Genomic DNA, 17,307 nt, shown 5'->3' with positions numbered 1-17,307 from the left:
ACGGACAGACGGTCAGACAGAGCTCTAGAGTAATCTGACCACTTATTTCCTCAAACAGATATTTGTAGGCTTGGCTCGATGAGCGGATGAGAGACACACACACACACATACACACACACACACACGGTCAGACACAGACAGACAGCTCTACTGTAGAGCAGAGGGACACAAACCGACGCTGCTGAGTCTGACCAGTTATTTCCTTTTGTAGACTTGGCTCCATGAGCTACTCGCTCATGTACAGTAAATGCACACACGTGTTGTCCATGCTTGCACAGACTATACTGTAGACCTACACTTTTATACATTCATGTGTGCATGCATAGATGCACCGACAGTACTGAAGAGATACGTCACGGTATAAATGCAGGCACACCCCCACACTTGAGTACCACACTCACTGACTGCCCTGAAAATGTTACTGAACTGACTAGGTGAGCTCATTTACCTTCGTTTCAGTGGCACTACCACGGAGTCTCTCCCCGGGGAAAAGGGTCATGGTAGGGTACGGGTTGGAGGGAGGCCTAACTTGGGCGACAGAGGGAAAGGCAGCAAAAGAGTGGGTGAATGAGAGAAGCAGTGGTTGCGGCAGGGCCATGGACCAGCCCAGTCGCTCTAGTGTGTTCCAGCTGCCTCACTTCATCAGGCTCACTGTTAATGAGACTTACTGGGCTGTCCTCCATTCTTGTTCAGGTAGTGTTGTAGCTACACCAGCCAGTCAGGGTCATCCATCAGGACTTATTTGTTTAGTTTCTTTACTTTTGGATGGTCCTCGGTCATGGTTCTGGTCAGATAGAATCTGGTTGTCTTAGCTTATTTAATTAAAGACAATGTTCTGTTTGATTTGCATGAATAATTCCACAGGCACAGTATTATTGCTGCCCTAGCCACAGTCATCTCGCCCGCACTCTCAACCACACGCTCGCACGCACACTCACCAACCAGTGGTATGTTCCAGCAGGCCCCCACCACCACCACCACCACCCTTGAGCCAGATAGCCGTTTCTGTAGTAAGCGGTTGTGCACAACACTGTCAGCCCTTCCTCCCATAACACCCCCCCCTCTACTTTTTTTTAATAACATACAGCGACACTTGTAGGGAATATGTTTAGGGAATATTTTTCTGATCTTATCTTAGTAGTTGGGACATAAGGCCAGTGTAAAGTGTGGCCTAACATTTGATCCTCTCTAAACATCTCTCCCCTCTCTTCCTCCCAGGGTGCGTCAGCTCTCTTTGACATGATTGAGTACTATGAGTCGGCCACACACCTCAACATTTCCTTCAACAAGCACATCGGCACCCGCGGCTGGCAGGCCGCAGCCCACATGATGAGGAAGGTGAGAGGTCTTGACCTCGAGGGGTGTGAAATTAATGGTAGAACAGAGGATGTGATGCATGATATTATCACCAACTATCTTTTATGGATTTTCTAAATGATTTTCTGAATGTTTTATTAGTCGTATGTACGGGATACACATGGTATATACTGTCCAACGAAATGTTTACTTGCAGGTTCATCCTCGACAAAGCAACAACCAATAAGAAAATATAAAAATACGGGCATGAAGGAAATGGCTCAGTAGAATAGAATAAACATTGTAGCATAAGTATAGTACAGGAAGTTGCGATTTTATAGTCCAATGTTTTGACTTTTAGGGATTGGGGTCAAGTGTTTTTAAATCTTGCATTATTTAGTAATCATAATAAGCAAGTGATGGGCTCTTCAATGACACAATGGGTAGAATCCAGCAGCATGTGTTGAATGCATTTAAACCAACGGGGTTTGCAACGTATCCTATCCCCTGAGTTGATGAAACACAGTGAGTCATTAACACTTAGTCCATGTCGGTTTAGAAAGACATCTCCCCTGGACATGTATGATGATGAGACTTGCCTGCGGTCTCCACCTTAAGCTCCCCCTGGGGCAGCGATCGGATGCTCGGGCATGCCAAAGGTTTTTTGTATTCATATGTTCAGTGCACATACACGCATGCGCTTTTTTGGCGTACGTGTTAGTGTAGCAGACAGGGATCTGTGAAACTCACTCCTCGGCGTGAAGCGCCGCCCCGTGCTCAATTTGAAGGCCTTTTTCAATAGCGCGATGTATAGAGACGTCACGGCAAGGCAGAGGTCCTGGGATTGAGCCTCTGAGCCAAATCGCAGGCGAAGAAATACTCTGAGCAAGCAGAGCGTTGTCCTTTACATTAGCAGAGGTGCTGTGCGTGTCTGGACATGGCTATGAATATGTCATCATCGCTGCATGGGAGTCGTATGTATTTGTTAGAGAATAATGGTATTGGCTTCCAGTACCAGCCAGGGGATAATGCTCTTAACTGGCACTGTGACGTGAGTCATCACTATCAGAGCTCTGATTACAGATTACGGGAGGTTGCTGGATTATGGAAGAGAGGTCAGGTCACAGTAAAACCCGAAGGGGTGTGTGTGTGCCTGCCTGCCTGCCTGCCTGCCTGCGCACGTTGTTCCCACACCCAGGGATGCTGGGAGGATTATCCAATATACATTTCAAGGACGTCCTCTATACGAGCGTGTTTGTGCACACGTGGTTCAGGGCACATCGAAATTTTTCCCCTAGCGACTTTTCGGTTATTGACACAATGCTCTAACCGCTAGGCTACCAGCCGCCCATATTAGCCCCAGCGTACAGTACGTGGGCTGTAGATCGCCGGCTTACTGAAGACGCAAGCAAAACTGTCTGCTGTCATGGGTTAGCATGTCTATGTAGCCGATGTGAAATGGCTAGCTAGTTAGCGGTGGTGCGCACTAGTGGCGTTTCAATCGGTGACGTCACTTGCTCTGAGACTTTGAAGTAGTGGCCGCGGCTTTTGTGGAGCGATGCTTCGAGGGTGACTGTTGACGTGTGCAGAGCGTCCCTGGTTCGCGCCCAGGTCGGGCGAGGGGACGGGCGTAAAGTCTATACTGTTACATCTACACGGAGGAGAAAATGTTGTTTCTACCTCTGATTGTAAGAAGGTGTCAGTGACTCATGAGGATGTCTGTATGATATCTAGAAAATGGGTCTCCTTTGTACAACTGCGTATGTAAAAAGGGCTAAATAAAATAAATATGATTTTTGAAATGTTGGTTTGTGTTTTTGTCTATCACCAGACGAGCTCTCTGCAGTACCTTGACGCCCGCAACACGCCCCTGCTGGACCACTCTGCCCCGTTTGTGGCACGGGCTCTCCGCATCAGCGGCAGTCTTGCTGTGCTGCACCTGGAGAACGCTGGGCTCTCTGGACGACCACTCATGCTGCTGGGTAAGAGGACGGAAAGAGGGGAGACAGGAAATCATCACTGTGTTAACTGAGAAGTTTTTTTGCCTCCATTTCCTCATCCTTCACTCATTTGTGTCTCCCTCCCTCCCTCTCTTCAGCCACGGCTCTGAAGATGAACATGAACCTACGGGAGCTGTACTTGGCTGATAACAAGCTGAACGGCCTGCAGGACTCTGCACAGCTGGGCAACTTGCTCAAGTTCAACTGCAACATCCAGATACTGGACCTCCGCAACAACCACATACTGGACTCTGGTAGGGATACAGCTCACTGCTATCATCTCACCAACCTCTTCACTCTGTTTCTCATCCAGTCATTTCTCACTCTTTCTCTCTCGCTCTCATTTTCTCTGTTTCTTGTCTGTCGCTCTCTCACACACCTTTTCTGCCACATCATGACAACCTCGTAACCCAGTGTTGAGTTTTCCGTCTCGTAGTCCAAAAGGTCAGGTCTACAGGTCTAGCCCTGCCCTCTCTCTACCTCTCCCTCTGTGTGGTGTACAGGTCTGGCCTATGTCTGTGAAGGCCTGAAGGAACAGAGGAAAGGCCTGGTCACTCTGGTGCTCTGGAACAACCAGCTAACGCACAATGGCATGGGCTACCTCGCAGCTGCACTGGTAAACACACACACACACAACAAAAATATAAGACGTTTTAATGTCACATACACAAGTACAGTGAAATGCGAAGCATCTTGCTCATGTGCGTGCACACACATACAAATGTAATACAGTCATTAGGGTTGAGGAAACTGTGGTTTGCATTTGCTCCCTGGACTCTGCTGATTAAACAGTTCTGTGTGTGTGTGTCTGGAGCCTGCCTCACATGTCCCCCATATAAAACTATGAATCTCTATGGGTTCCCTGCAGAACCATAGACATGCGTTTGCAGTTACATTGGACACCATTCTGTACATGAAGTTCATAACACGGTCGAGGCAAGCTATACAGTTAAATGAACTGTAAAGAATCCCACCCATATGGCTAATGTGACTGACGGTCAGTTTTTGCTTTCAGTGATGTCAATAGCAGTGCAATGTAACTCTTTGGTGTGCCCTTTCCCTCCCACTGCTATCTCCCCCGCCCAGCCTGTCTCTTGGCTTGTCCTGTCAAGACAGAGAAGCTGGGCTCAGCTTTAAAAGCTGGGCCTTGAATTAGGCATGGTAGTGATGTCTATATCTAGGCCTGTCAGTCAGTGGGATGGTGGCTCATGCACGTACTAGTGCTGCTCCCAACAGTCCTTTTATCTTAGAGAAAGGTCATGTTTTGAACTTGTGGAGGACTAGCAGGCCTGAGGGAGCGTGTTTTTCAGACTGGGTGGATGATATTGTGATTAGGGATACACGATATATCGTCCGACATTAGCTAAAAATTCCAACATCGGTATCGGCCTGGTGTCGAGTTTAACGCTGACGTTAAATCCCGATGTCAAAGCTACGGTGCATACCTATATAACGTAGGTGCATGACGTAATAACGCCACGTAAAATGTTGCGCTACAAGTGCAACACAGCATTCCTGACCTAGCCCACACAATATCTGCTGTGTGGATGGAGCAGTCATTTCAAAGAGTAAGAACATTTCAGCGAGACAACTCAAAGGCGAAATCCATTAAAGCCAAGATAATGGAATTCATTGCCCTTGACAGTTGACCGTTCTGTCGTGGGTGATGGCTTTCGCCGACTGGTCGAGCACCGGTACACACTACCAAGTACGCTATGTTTTCAGATGTTGCTCTACCGGAGTTGCACAGTAATAGCGTCACTGCCATTAGCTTCACGACATACATACTATGGAACGCCGTTTGGGTCTTTGCATGTCAAAAAAGATACAGTAGCACTGTCAAGGCTATACACAAAGTCTGCAAACACCGGTCACGAACGATGTGTTTACAATACCGCGTTGGTAATGAAGCATAATTTGTTCGACCGCAACTTCTGGGGTAGCTAACGTTAGTTTTAGCTTGGTACCTAGCTAGCACACATACAACCAGCCTGAAAACAATGACCAGTAGAAACTACAGTCATTTTAGTTATTCTTAGCAATGATTTAGGAATCCTAGTAAGTATTAGATAGGTTACCACTTTTTGTTCGCCTATTGAAATTGAACTGCAGTTCATGAAAATAAATAAATAGTTAGCCAGCTACTTAACCCTGTTGTCCAAAGCTAACGTTATAAACAGCCATCTGGCTAGTGAGGCTCAACCAGACCGGGTTATGTGTTGTGAAGCTAGCCACAATAAGGATTAGGCACAATAGTGCAATTTTGCCTTCAAAATAAAAGTATGTAATTTACAGTAATGCAAATGAATACAGATGGTATAATTATGCCATACTTTTATTTTGAAGGCTAACTGCAAAGTCGGCGGCTAATCCTTATTATGGCTAGCTTCACATAGATGGGTCTGACCCCCAAATAAGAACGGTCTTATAAATTAGGGTTATTTTAGATTACACCTAGCTATATAGTTACTGAAACAGATTGTTGTGTTATTTGACACGTCAACAGCACAGCAAGTAAGTGAAAGAAATAGGTTTTGATTATGTTTTACTGGTAATGGGGACATAGGTAAATGCCAACAAAATAACTTTTTGGTCGGTGTGTGTGTGTGTGTAACATTTATTTAACTAGGCAAATCCGTTAAGACTAAATTATTTACCATTTACAGATGACTATGGGCCAATTGTGCGCCGCCCTATGGGACTCCCAATCACGGCCGGATGTGATACAGCCTGGATTTGAACCAGGGATTGTAGTGGTGTGTGTGTGTGTTAACTATTTAACTGTACTAGAATGCTTAAAAGGACACCAGTATTTTAAATATCGGCTATTATCATCGTTTTTTTGCAAGGAAAATATTGGATATCGGTATCGGCCAAAAATGTCATATCGGTGCATCACTACTTGTGATTATACTGTATATTATCCAGTTGGCATGAAGGTTAGTTGGATCTCCAGGTGGACAGGTTTGGTACGACTGATACTTCCTACCTCACCATATCAAAATATAGAAATTTAAGGCAGCAGCTACTAGAATGATGTCCCTTTAGATTGGGGAGTGTTGGGAATACTGAGGCCTGGGAATGTTGGCACGTAGACACAAGATTCCGGGTCTTCGGAGAGGCCTGTCAGCTAGCATTCCCATCAGGGACTGGGTCCAGTGGTGCAGAAGACACGCTCTGGACATTCCTCTAACACTCATGCAAGAGATCCCATGACTGCAGACCTGCCAGCATGCACGCATTTTGCGTACCAACTACGCAATTCTCTGTCCATGTACGCAGGTATGAGATCCAAGTTAAAAGTACGCAGAAATTAATAGGGCTTGATTTATTTGTAGTTTTTTTAAACATTTTAATAATTAATAAATCCACTGAGTAAATCTAACATCCCGATTCTTGAGCTGCAACACAGACATGTACAGAGTTTGTGTCAATGGACATGGAGATTAATACATCATTATTTGACGTAGCTACCTCGTGTCTGCCCCTCCTGTTTGTTGTGATGCTGAGTTTGCCGACTGTCAGCTGTACGTAAACACATGGACAAATCCCTTTTCGAACATAAGATGGACATTCAGTGGGCTCTAAAGTGCCAGCAGTTAACTCACATTTGCTAGTGAGAGAAATTCAATGCAAATATGAAAAATAACTTGACGCATTTGTGCGGTTATGATACACACATAATTCTGCGTCTCATTAGTTGTATTTTCCACGTAACGTTACAAGGATCACGCAACCTGATAGACTGTACTGTAATTATGATCCGCATTACAAAAGTATAATCAAAAATAAATATAAACATCTTGGCATTAAATGGAGTCGGGAGTTTAGAAGACTGCCCGATGAATGAGTGTCCACTATTAGCTATAGAGGCAATGCTTCTAAAATGCCTTTGCACTAGATTTGCGAGTTGAATCTCCAATTTGGCTCGCGCATGTGGTACTCTAAAAAGTTGGACAGAGTTGGCAGGTCTGTGACTGCCTCCACTGCACTCTCATAATGGGAGAGAGACATGTGCATGTAGGTTTAGAACACCTACTCATTCAAGGGTTTTTCTTTATTTTACTATTTTCTACATTGTAGATTAATAGTGAAGACATCAAATTTATGAAATAACACATATGGAATCATGTAGTAACCAAAAAAGTGTTGATTTGTTTAAAATATTTTATATTTTAGCTTCAAAGTAGCCCCCCTTGATGACAGCTTTGCACACTATTGCCATTCTCTCAACCAGCTTCACCTGGAATGCTTTTCCAACCGTCTTGGATGAGTTCCCACATATGCGGAGCACTTGTTGGCTGCTTTTCTTTCACCCTGCAGTCCAACTCATCCCAAACCATCTCAATTTGTTTGAGGTCGGGTGATTTGTGCAAGGCTGGTCATCTGATGCAGCACTCCATCACTCTCCTTCTTGCTCAAATAGCCGTTACACAGCCTGGAGGTGTGTTGGGTCATTGTCCTGTTGAAAAACAAATTATAGTCCCACTAAGCGCAAACCAGATGGGATGACGTATCGCTGCAGAATGCTGTGGTAGCCATGCTGGTAAAGGGTGCCTTGAATTCTAAACAAATCACTGACATTGTCACCAGCAAAGCACCCCCACACAATCACACCTCTTCCTTGCTTCACGGTGGGAACCACACATGCGGAGATCATCCGTTCTTCAACTCTTCTCACAAAGACACACCGGTTGGAACGAAAAATCTCAAATTTGGACTCATCTGGCCAAAGACAGAATTTCACCGGTCTAATGTCCATTGCTCGTGTTTCTAGGCCCAAGCAAGTCTCTTATTGTTGTTGTCCTTTAGTAGTGGTTTCTTTGCAGCAATTTGGCCATGAAGGCCTGATTCACTTCTGAACAGTTGATGTTGAGATGTCTGTTACTTGAACTCTGACTCTAGTTTACATACACATACACTTTTAGCCAAATACATTTAAATTCAGTTTTTCACAATTCCTGACATTTAATCCTAGTAAAAATTCCCTTATTACGTCAGTTAGGATAACCACTTTATTTTAAGAATGTGAAATGTCAGAATAATAGTAGAGATTTATTTCAGCTTTTATTTCTTTCATCACATTCAAAGTGGGTCAGAAGTTTACATACACTCAATTAGTATTTTGTAGCATTCCCTTTAAATTGTTTAACTTGGGTCAAAATTTTGGGTAGCCTTCCACAAGCTTCCCACAATAAGTTGGGTGAATTTTGGCCCATTCCTCCTGGCAGAGCTGGTGTAACTGAGTCAGGTTTGAAGGCCTCCTTTGCTCGTACACGCTTTTTCAGTTCTGACCACAAATGTTCTATAGGATTGAGGTCAGGGCTTTGTGATTTACAAACAAGCTTCAACTTCCTGACTGATGTTGCTTCAATATATCCACATGATTTTTCTTCCTCATGATGTCATCTATTTTGTGAAGTGCACCAGGCCCTCCTGCAGCAAAGCTCCCCCACAACATAATGCTGCCACCCCCGTGCTTCACGGTTGGGATGGTGTTCTTCGGCTTGCAAGCCTCCCCCTTTTTTCCTCCAAACATAATGATGGTCATTTTGGCCAGACAGTTCTATTTTTGTTTCATCAGACCAGAGGACATTTCTCCAAAAAGTACAATCTTTGTCCCCATGTGCAGTTGTAAACCGTAGTCTGGCAAAGAGGCCCTGAGTTTGAAGGTAGGCCTTGAAATACATCCACAGGTATACCTCCAATTGCCTCAAATTATGTCAATTAGCCTATCAGAAGCTTCTAAAGCCATGGCATCATTTTCTGGAATTTTCCAAGCTGTTTAAAGGCACAGTCAATTTAGTGTATGTGAACTTCTGACCCACTGAAATTGTGATACAGTGAAACAATTGTTGGAAAAATGACTTATCATGCACAAAGTAGATGTCCGAACCGACTTGCCAAAACCATAGTTTGTTAACAAGAAATGTGTGGAGTGGTTGAAAAACGAGTTTTAATGACTGTACCTAAGTGTATGTAAACTTCTGACTTCAACTGTATATACATTTTGAAAGTGATCGATACAGCCATCTGGTGGCACTTTGTTGTACTTTCCTTCGTACGTAACAGTATATTTTCTGCCCACTGTCCTATGCTATGTGTAAACCCTGTTCCTCTCTCTCTCACTCTAGCCCTGTACCCAGAGTTTGGAGACCCTAAATATGGGCCATAACTCTGTGGGGAACGAGGGGGTCCACAAGCTGAAGGACGGGCTGATCTCCAACCGCTCGGTGCTCAGGCTGGGCCTGGCGTCCACCAAGCTGTCCTGCGAGGGTGTGTGTGTGTGTGCACGCATGTGGTGTGTGTGTGTGTGTCCTTGTTTTGCTATTTACAGCTATTACAATCATTTTGATTGAAAACAACTCATTGTGCATGTAAACGGAGCTGTTAGTGTGTGAAAAGGCATTGAACTGAGCCCTGTACCACCACCTCTCCCCCTGTACCACCACCTCTCCCCCTGTACCACCAACTCTCCCCCTGTACTGTATGTCAGGTGCCGTGGCGGTGGCTGAGTTCATCGCCGAGAGCCCCCGGCTGCTGCGTCTGGACCTGAGGGAGAATGAGATCAAGACGGGGGGCCTCATGGCCCTCTCCCTGGCCCTCAAAGTCAACACCTCCCTCCTACGCCTCGACCTGGACCGAGAGCCCAAGAAAGAGACTGTGAGAGAGGGGGGGAGGTGATGGGGAACTGAGGGGGAACTGTATGCAAATTGCCCTTTTGTAATACATTGTCAAGATGAATTGTGTTGTCCAGGGAAAATAAATGGGAAAATTAATTTGCAGGAATGGGGGGAGTAAGGTTAACGTAGATGGGGGAACATCAATGTATGAACCCCCGATATCTCCTAGTTCTCATCCCTCTGTTTTTTCCTTCTGTCTCCCAGGTGAAGAGCTTCATCGATACACAGCGTTCCCTGCTGGCTGAGATCCAGAACGGCTGCAAGCGGAACTTCATCCTAGCCAAGGAGAAGGAGGAGACCGAGCAGCAGATGCATTCAGCCTCAATGGCCGAGATAGCAACCGAGGACAGAACCGAAGAGGAGGATGGAGCTGATTCCGGCGAGCATGTTGAAAAAGATGGGAAAGACGGTGAGTGTGAGGGAGGAGAGGAAGGAGTAAAAGACACTGAGAGCCTGACTGACAGCCAATCTGCAGTGTGCTCTGAGGGAATAGTGTTGCCTTTGCTGTTGGAGTCAGACTCGGACACAGACGACGATGAGGAGGAAGAGGTGGTTCTCTCTAAAGCGCCCACCGTCTCCCCTGTCCCCAAACACACTGGCCCTTCACTCCGGGCAGCGACAAACCAGCACCCCCTCAGTGCCTCACAGATGCCAACCGTTCCCTCTACACCACCAGCTACGGGGGCTTTCATTTCAGGGATCACCGTCACGGAGTCCACGGGCCCCCCCGGTACGCCCCCTTCGCCGGGCCGCTGTATCTCTGTGTCGAGCCCCGGGAGGGGCCACAAGATCTTCATGGTGACCAGAGTAGAGAGCCCCTCTGACCAGCAGCAGGTTCTGGGGAAGATTGGCCTGTCCAACCCCCAGGCCTCAAAGGAGCCAGTGGTGTCACTAGTGAAGCAAACCACACATCGACCACAGCCCCCTTCACAACCCTCACAGGAGGAGGTGAGAACAGAACAGACACAACCCCAGACCACACCACTGACACAGGTGACACAGAGCCTGACAGAACAGACACAACCCCAGACCACGCCCACGCCACTGACACAGGAAGTGACACAGAGCTTGACAGAACAGACACAACCCCAGCCCACGCCACTGACACAGGTGAGACAGAGCCTGACAGAACAGACACAACCCCAGACCACGCCCACGCCACTTACACAGGAGGTGACACAGAGCCTGACAGAACAGACACAACCCCAGACCATGCCCACGACACAGGAGCTGGTCCAGAGTTTAGATGAATCACAGACAATAGATCCTAAACAGACGGAGCAGAGTCCTGTTGCGCCAGAGGAACCTTCTTCAGAGGAGGCCGTAGTAGAGACTCCTAATGACCCATCTGAGACACTAGAACTACCATCCAACCTCCTAACCCAACCCACAGAGGAGGAAGTTGAGGGCGTTCTAGACCGTTCGCAACCAAGAACAGCAGCCCAGCCGTCACACACACCGTCCCTTCCTACAGAAGATGTAGCCACTCAATCACTAGCATCACCCCAACAGACAGAGCAGATGGTAGAGACAACTACAGAGCCCCGGCTAGAACAGTCTGCTGTTGAGCAGCAGTCCACTGAAGCTGTGCTGGAAGGAGAGGAGGCGGTGGTAGAAAAGGAGGCGAGTCAGGACCCAGTAGAAGAGACATTTTGTGAACAGGCAGAGTCTCAAACCAACACAGAGGAAGATGAGATGCAGTCAGAACGGCTTCCACAGCAGGAACAGGCTAGCGACACAGTTCAGCAACCGTTAGCGCCTCAGCTAGCGATGCAGACTAATACTAAGCCCCTGGGGGGTCTCCTTCTAACAGCACCACTCAAGTCACAGCCTGAAACAGTGCAGCCAGACTCTGAGCTTCTGCCCCCAGAACAGGAACCGGCAGAGACACTTCCACAGGCACACCGACAGGTGGTGCCAGAGAGTCCCTCTGAGCAGGGAGCCACAGAGAGTGAAGCAGAACAGGAACTATATCTGTCAGAGGAGCAGCAGCAACTAGCACAACAGGCACTTCCTGTGCAGGTGGAGCAGCAGCAACAACAACGTCCTGTTCTAGAGCAACTACAGCAGCAGCCTCCCCAACCAGAGGGGCAATCACAGACCACCCTTCCCGCCGAGCCCTCACCTGTTCCAGCCGAGACAGACACTTCTCTGAAGGTGGAGGGCCGTAGCTCCCCTCCCAAGGCAGAGGAGTCCCCAGACGAGAGCTCCACAGACGAGGGGGAGAGCGTGGAGGAGATGATGGGCTCGGCCCTGCCCAACGGCCTGAAGCCAGAGTTCGCCCTTCACCTGCTGGATACCGAGGGCCCCAAGCCTGGGCCTGGCAGCTGTGTGATGGAGCACGGTGAGTCACAGGCTCTGAGGGAACACCCTGTCTGTAGTGTGACAACAGGGTTGTAACCGACACATGCATACAGTACACACACACAATAGACCTTCGGACACACACAAAGTCTGACGAAGTGTGTGTATGTGCATTCTCCAGTGAGTGTGACTGCAGAGCTGAGCTGTGGTCAGGATCTGGAGGAGCTGTTGCTGGAGGCCAGCCTGGAGACTGGGAGAGACGCACCATAGCCCTGTCATGGTACACCTACACTAACTACAACGACACATTTGCGGTAACGCACACAAAATGAGACGTCATTATTTGATATAGTGTCGGTCGGCCAATGTGTTCTCTAATGTTGGTCCTTTCTGTTTCTTCTGCAGTGGTTCTGTAGGAGAGAGGAACACGGGAACTCGTATCGTCTGTGCCTCGGTGACTCTTGTTGCTCCTACAATTAATTTTTTTCTCCCGTTGTCATAATCCCACAACTCACCACCGCCATGACAACAGAGGACCAGTTGTCATCTAAGTAATACACCTAAAAAAAAAATCAAAAAAGACACAACAATAATCATTGAGCTTCATCACAGCACGTAATGAATTAACTACGTCTTCAACCGAAGTGCGCGCACACACACATTTTAAAGAAAGTAATAAAAAAACAAGAAGAAAGTCACACTAACCTTTTGCCTATCACTACATTCCGTCAATCAGGAAACCACACTCATGCAGGTAACAGGGAGCTGGGGGGGAGGGGGTGAGAAAGAGGTAAAGAAGGAAGGAGGGGATTAATCACTGCTCTACCCCAAGACACAGGACACACTGCTCACCCCCTGCTCCACCCCGACCTGTGTTCTTGATATTGTCGTGAGCGTGCACACTGAGACACAACCTTACTATTGCCCTCTGCTGGAGGAAAGAGAATGTGCACAGCTGTGTGTGACAGTGTGGGACCCAGCCAAGAGGACCTGCTGGCTTTTTAGTGTGTCATTCTCTGACAATGACAGTTGGGCACAGAGGGTTTTATAACCAAGGAAGGTGTGACAGGAGAAGGCATTTGTTTTGTGCGTATTTGTCTTGTTAGTTTTATTTGCCCCCCCCACCTCGTAAGGGATCTCTGCCAAAGTGACCGCTTTCTTTTCTGTTCCTTCCGTTGGCTTTGTCCCCCTCAGGAATCGTCCCCTCCAGTCTCGCTCCAGCAACGCTCTGGAACATCCAAACCATCTGTCATCTGCCAAAAACACAGTGTCTCAATCAAAACTTATTTTGGGATCAGATAGCAGAATTACTCTAATCTAAAGCCTTCTGGAAACCTCTGTAAATGTTGGATAACAAAATGTCTGCCTTGATGGAGTAATGCCATTCATTAGAGTAAGTCTACTCTTCTTTTTTTCCTCCAGACAGTTATCGGACCGGACCGGACAGACCGGACAGTTATCTCAGACATTCTTTTCCAGACAGATTTTCATGTTTGTCCGACCAGAGTGATTAAATGTAGTGCGACACTCGATAGGAGTATAAAGAAAAAGTAGTTCTGACTTTGTCTTTCGTGTCCTCCCCTCTTTCTTTCAGTCTTCTGCTGGTACAACACTGTGCCATCTCTTTTCCCAGCTCTACGCAGGATTAATGTTGCCTTCGACTCGGCTAGGTTTAAATTTCATCTCCTTTTGTTTTGCTGCTTGGAGAAATCAGTCGTTTGTATTTATTTTATATGAGCCTTTTACTTTGTGTGATTTATTGTTCTCCCCTTCTCTCCCTCTTTTTATTAGTTATTTTCCATGGGGTTAGCTTTTAAAGATTTCCCCCCTTTGGTGTATATTTCAGATTCAAATTAGAGCAATTATTACGTTGAGTTTTTTTTGAGGGGGGGGGGGGATAAATGAGACTGCTGGGTGGAGGGATCAACGGTTATGGCAATAGGGAGGGAGAGTGCAGTTATGAAAATAAACGAAAAGGACGTTTTCTTAAGGAGGGGCAGTATGAGTGGTGGTTGACATCACTGACAACACACTGACTGAGAAACTATCCCTGTTTTGAGACATCACATCTTAAACACTACTGTGCTAGGTTAAGCTATGGCCACCTGGGGGCGCTGGGGCTGCTGGTGTTATCCTTTCTAGATGTAGACATACTGTATTACCCAACAGCAGTTACTGCTTAAGACTTTTGTAGGCCAGGAGGACATTGATTTGAACACAAACAGGTGGGTGAAAGTTTGAGTGGACTTCCCAACAACACTGAGGACATGTGAGCCCTGAATGCCCAACACTGTGAACCTATGGGCCAGCTACCAAGGGCCCTATTCAACTTGTATCCAAAAGATTCCAGGGTAAGGTAAAAACTTGCTTTCTTACAGTGCAAGAAGAATACAAGTTTGACTCAACCGCGGGATCCTCTGGATATAGGTTTTGGTTGAGTAGAGCCCCTTGTTTCAATCCCTCTGTTCTTTCACCCCTGGTCAACCAGGTTGTTTTTCAACCCAAATCCTCATTGCTGTGCTGCCCTCACTATTTGTAATGCTTACATTTTTTTTTGTGTCATTTTTAATTATTTGTTAAATGAATTGAAATGTGCTGGTAATCACAAAGATATGTATGGCAACTTTTTTTTTGTTCCTCTCTCAAATAAATGCATGTAATGACTAATGAAGTGACTGGGAGTGTTTCACTTAAAATACTCTTTGGGAACGGCATTGATTTATTGGATATTCTGAATGGAAGTGATTGGGAGTTTTCTGAAAATAATTCATTTGACGGACCATCATATTTAGTACAAAGTACTGTAGGTCTGAAAGTCTGTTCTACAATGCTATTCCGCTGGTAAGTACTATCCAATCACCAAGCAAAGTAAATGCTGCTAGTGTTTCCATGATATTGCTCTACAGTAATACTTTTTTTTGTATGTTTAAGCAAATTAGCCAATGGCCATATTTCATTTATTCCGATGTAGAGAAGAGGAATTTATTGGTCAACGTGGCATGGTCCTAAAAAGGCTTTCTATAAGAGGAAGGAAATGGCATGGCTTTAACTGACAATGTCACAGCACAACAGTTTTATAGAGACTCTCAAGTTAATAAAATAGGTATTTGTAGGAGGCCATTGTTAGTGTTTCATAGGCCTGTTACAAGAGGTTTCGAACCTACATTGTACAAATTTTGTAAATAGTACCGGTGGCCATTTGTTCAGCAGTCTTATTGCTTGGGGACTGTTAAGGAGTTAAGCTGTTAAGCTGTTAAGGAGCCTTTAGGTACTAGACTTGGCGCTGCGGTACGGCTTGCCATGCAGTAGCAGAGAGAACAGTCTGACTTGGGTGACTGGAGTCTGACCATTTTTGGGGCCTTCCTCTGACACACCTAGTATAAAGGTCCTGGATGTCAGGAAGCTTGGCACCAGTGATGTACTGGGCCGTTCGCACTACCCTCTAGTGCCTTACGGTCAGATGCCGAGCAGTTACCATACCAGGCGACGATGCAACCGGTCAGGATGCTCTCTGGTGCAGCTGTATAACGTTTTGAGGATCTGGGGATCTTTTCAGTCTCCTGAGGGGGAAAATGTGTTGTCATTGCCCTTTTTTTCTTTCTAACCTTTATTTAACCCGGTAGGCTAGTTGAGAAAGTTCTCATTTGCAACTGCGACCTGGCCAAGATGAAGCAAAGCAGTTTGACACGTACAACAACAGTTACACATGGAATAAACAAAGAGACAATCAATAATACAGTAGAAAAATCTATATACAACATGTGCATATGAGGTAGGATAAGAGAGGTAAGGCAATAAATAGGCCATGGTGGCGAAGTAATTACAATATAGCAATTAAACACTAGAATGGTAGAATGTGCAGAAGATGAATGTGCAAGTAGAGATACTGGGGTGCAAAGGAGCAAGATAAATAAATAAATACAGTATGGGAATGAGGTAGATTGGATGGGCTATTTACAGATGAGCTATGTACAGGTGCAGTGGTCTGTGAGCTGCTCTGTCAGCTGGTACTTAAAGATAGTGAGGGAGGTAAGAGTCTCCAGCTTTAGTGATTTTTGCAGTTTGTTCCAGTCACTGGCAGCAGAGAACTGGAAGGAGAGGCGGCCAAAGGAAGAATGGGCTTTGGGTGTGACCAGTGAGATATTTATGCTGGGGCGCGTGCTACGGGTGGGTGCTGCTATGGTGACCAGTGAGCTGAGATAAGGCGGGGCTTTACCTAGCAGAGACTTGTAGATGACCTGGAGCCAGTGGGTGTGGCGACAAATATGAAGCAAGTGCCAGCCAACAAGAGCATACAGGTCACCGTGGTGGGTAGTATATGGGGCTTTGGTGACAAAACAGATGGCACTGTGATAGACTGCATTCAGGGCGGGCAGGTGTGGGCAGCGATCGGTTGAAGAGCATGCATTTAGTTTTACTTGCATTTCAGAGCAGTTGGAGGCCACGGAAGGAGAGTTGTATGGTATTGAAGCTCGTTTGGAGGTTAGTTAACAGTGTCCAAAGAAGGGCCAGAGGTATACAGAATGGTGCCGTCTATGTAGAGGTGGATCAAAGAATCACCAGCAGCAAGAGCGACATCATTGATGTATACAGAGAAGAGAGTCGCCCTGAGAATTGAACCCTGTGGCACCCCCAGAGACAGCCAGAAGTCCGGACAACAGGCCCTCCGATTTGACACACTGAACTCTATCAGAGAAGTAGTTGGTGAACCAGGCGAGTCAATCGTTTGAGAGACCAAGGCTGTTGAGTCTGCCAATAAGACTGTTGTGATTGAGAGAGTCAAAAGCCTTGGCCATGTCGATGAATACGGCTGCACAGTAATGTCTCTTATCGATGGCGGTTATGACATCGTTTAGGACCTTGAGCGTGGCTGAGGTGCACCCATGACCAGCTCTGAAACCAGATTGCATAGCGGAGAAGGTACGGTGGGATTCGAAAGGGTCGGTTATCTGTTTTGTTAACTTGGTTTTCAAAGACCTTTAGAAAGGCAGGGTAGAATACATATAGTTCTGTAGCAGTCTGGT

The 17,307-nt window shown here is 46.4% G+C and overlaps 1 protein-coding gene across 4 annotated transcripts in view; it reads left to right on the top strand.

Moving 5' to 3' along the window:
- LOC139383193 (protein phosphatase 1 regulatory subunit 37-like) overlaps positions 1-14,950 on the top strand; it is a 58,192-nt gene extending 43,242 nt beyond the window's left edge. The window contains exons 5-14 of one of the 4 annotated variants that reach the window (XM_071127636.1): positions 1,219-1,338; positions 3,128-3,278; positions 3,395-3,550; positions 3,800-3,912; positions 9,431-9,572; positions 9,793-9,959; positions 10,184-10,972; positions 11,045-12,323; positions 12,465-12,563; positions 12,689-14,950. In XM_071127636.1, the coding sequence (XP_070983737.1) occupies positions 1,219-1,338; positions 3,128-3,278; positions 3,395-3,550; positions 3,800-3,912; positions 9,431-9,572; positions 9,793-9,959; positions 10,184-10,972; positions 11,045-12,323; positions 12,465-12,553 (3,006 nt within the window). In that variant the 3' untranslated portion in view covers positions 12,554-12,563; positions 12,689-14,950. Of the gene's footprint in view, positions 1-1,218; positions 1,339-3,127; positions 3,279-3,394; positions 3,551-3,799; positions 3,913-9,430; positions 9,573-9,792; positions 9,960-10,183; positions 12,324-12,464; positions 12,598-12,688 lie in introns of all 4 variants that reach the window. The other 3 variants (XM_071127637.1, XM_071127634.1, XM_071127635.1) reach the window with 3 other exon arrangements.
- The last annotated feature ends 2,357 nt before the right edge of the window (positions 14,951-17,307 follow it).

This window comes from Oncorhynchus clarkii, chromosome 24 (assembly GCF_045791955.1).
Source record: "Oncorhynchus clarkii lewisi isolate Uvic-CL-2024 chromosome 24, UVic_Ocla_1.0, whole genome shotgun sequence".
NCBI classification, from domain to species: domain Eukaryota; kingdom Metazoa; phylum Chordata; class Actinopteri; order Salmoniformes; family Salmonidae; genus Oncorhynchus; species Oncorhynchus clarkii.
Note: the sequence above shows the minus strand (reverse complement) of the source record. Positions and strands in the feature narration are given on the sequence as shown.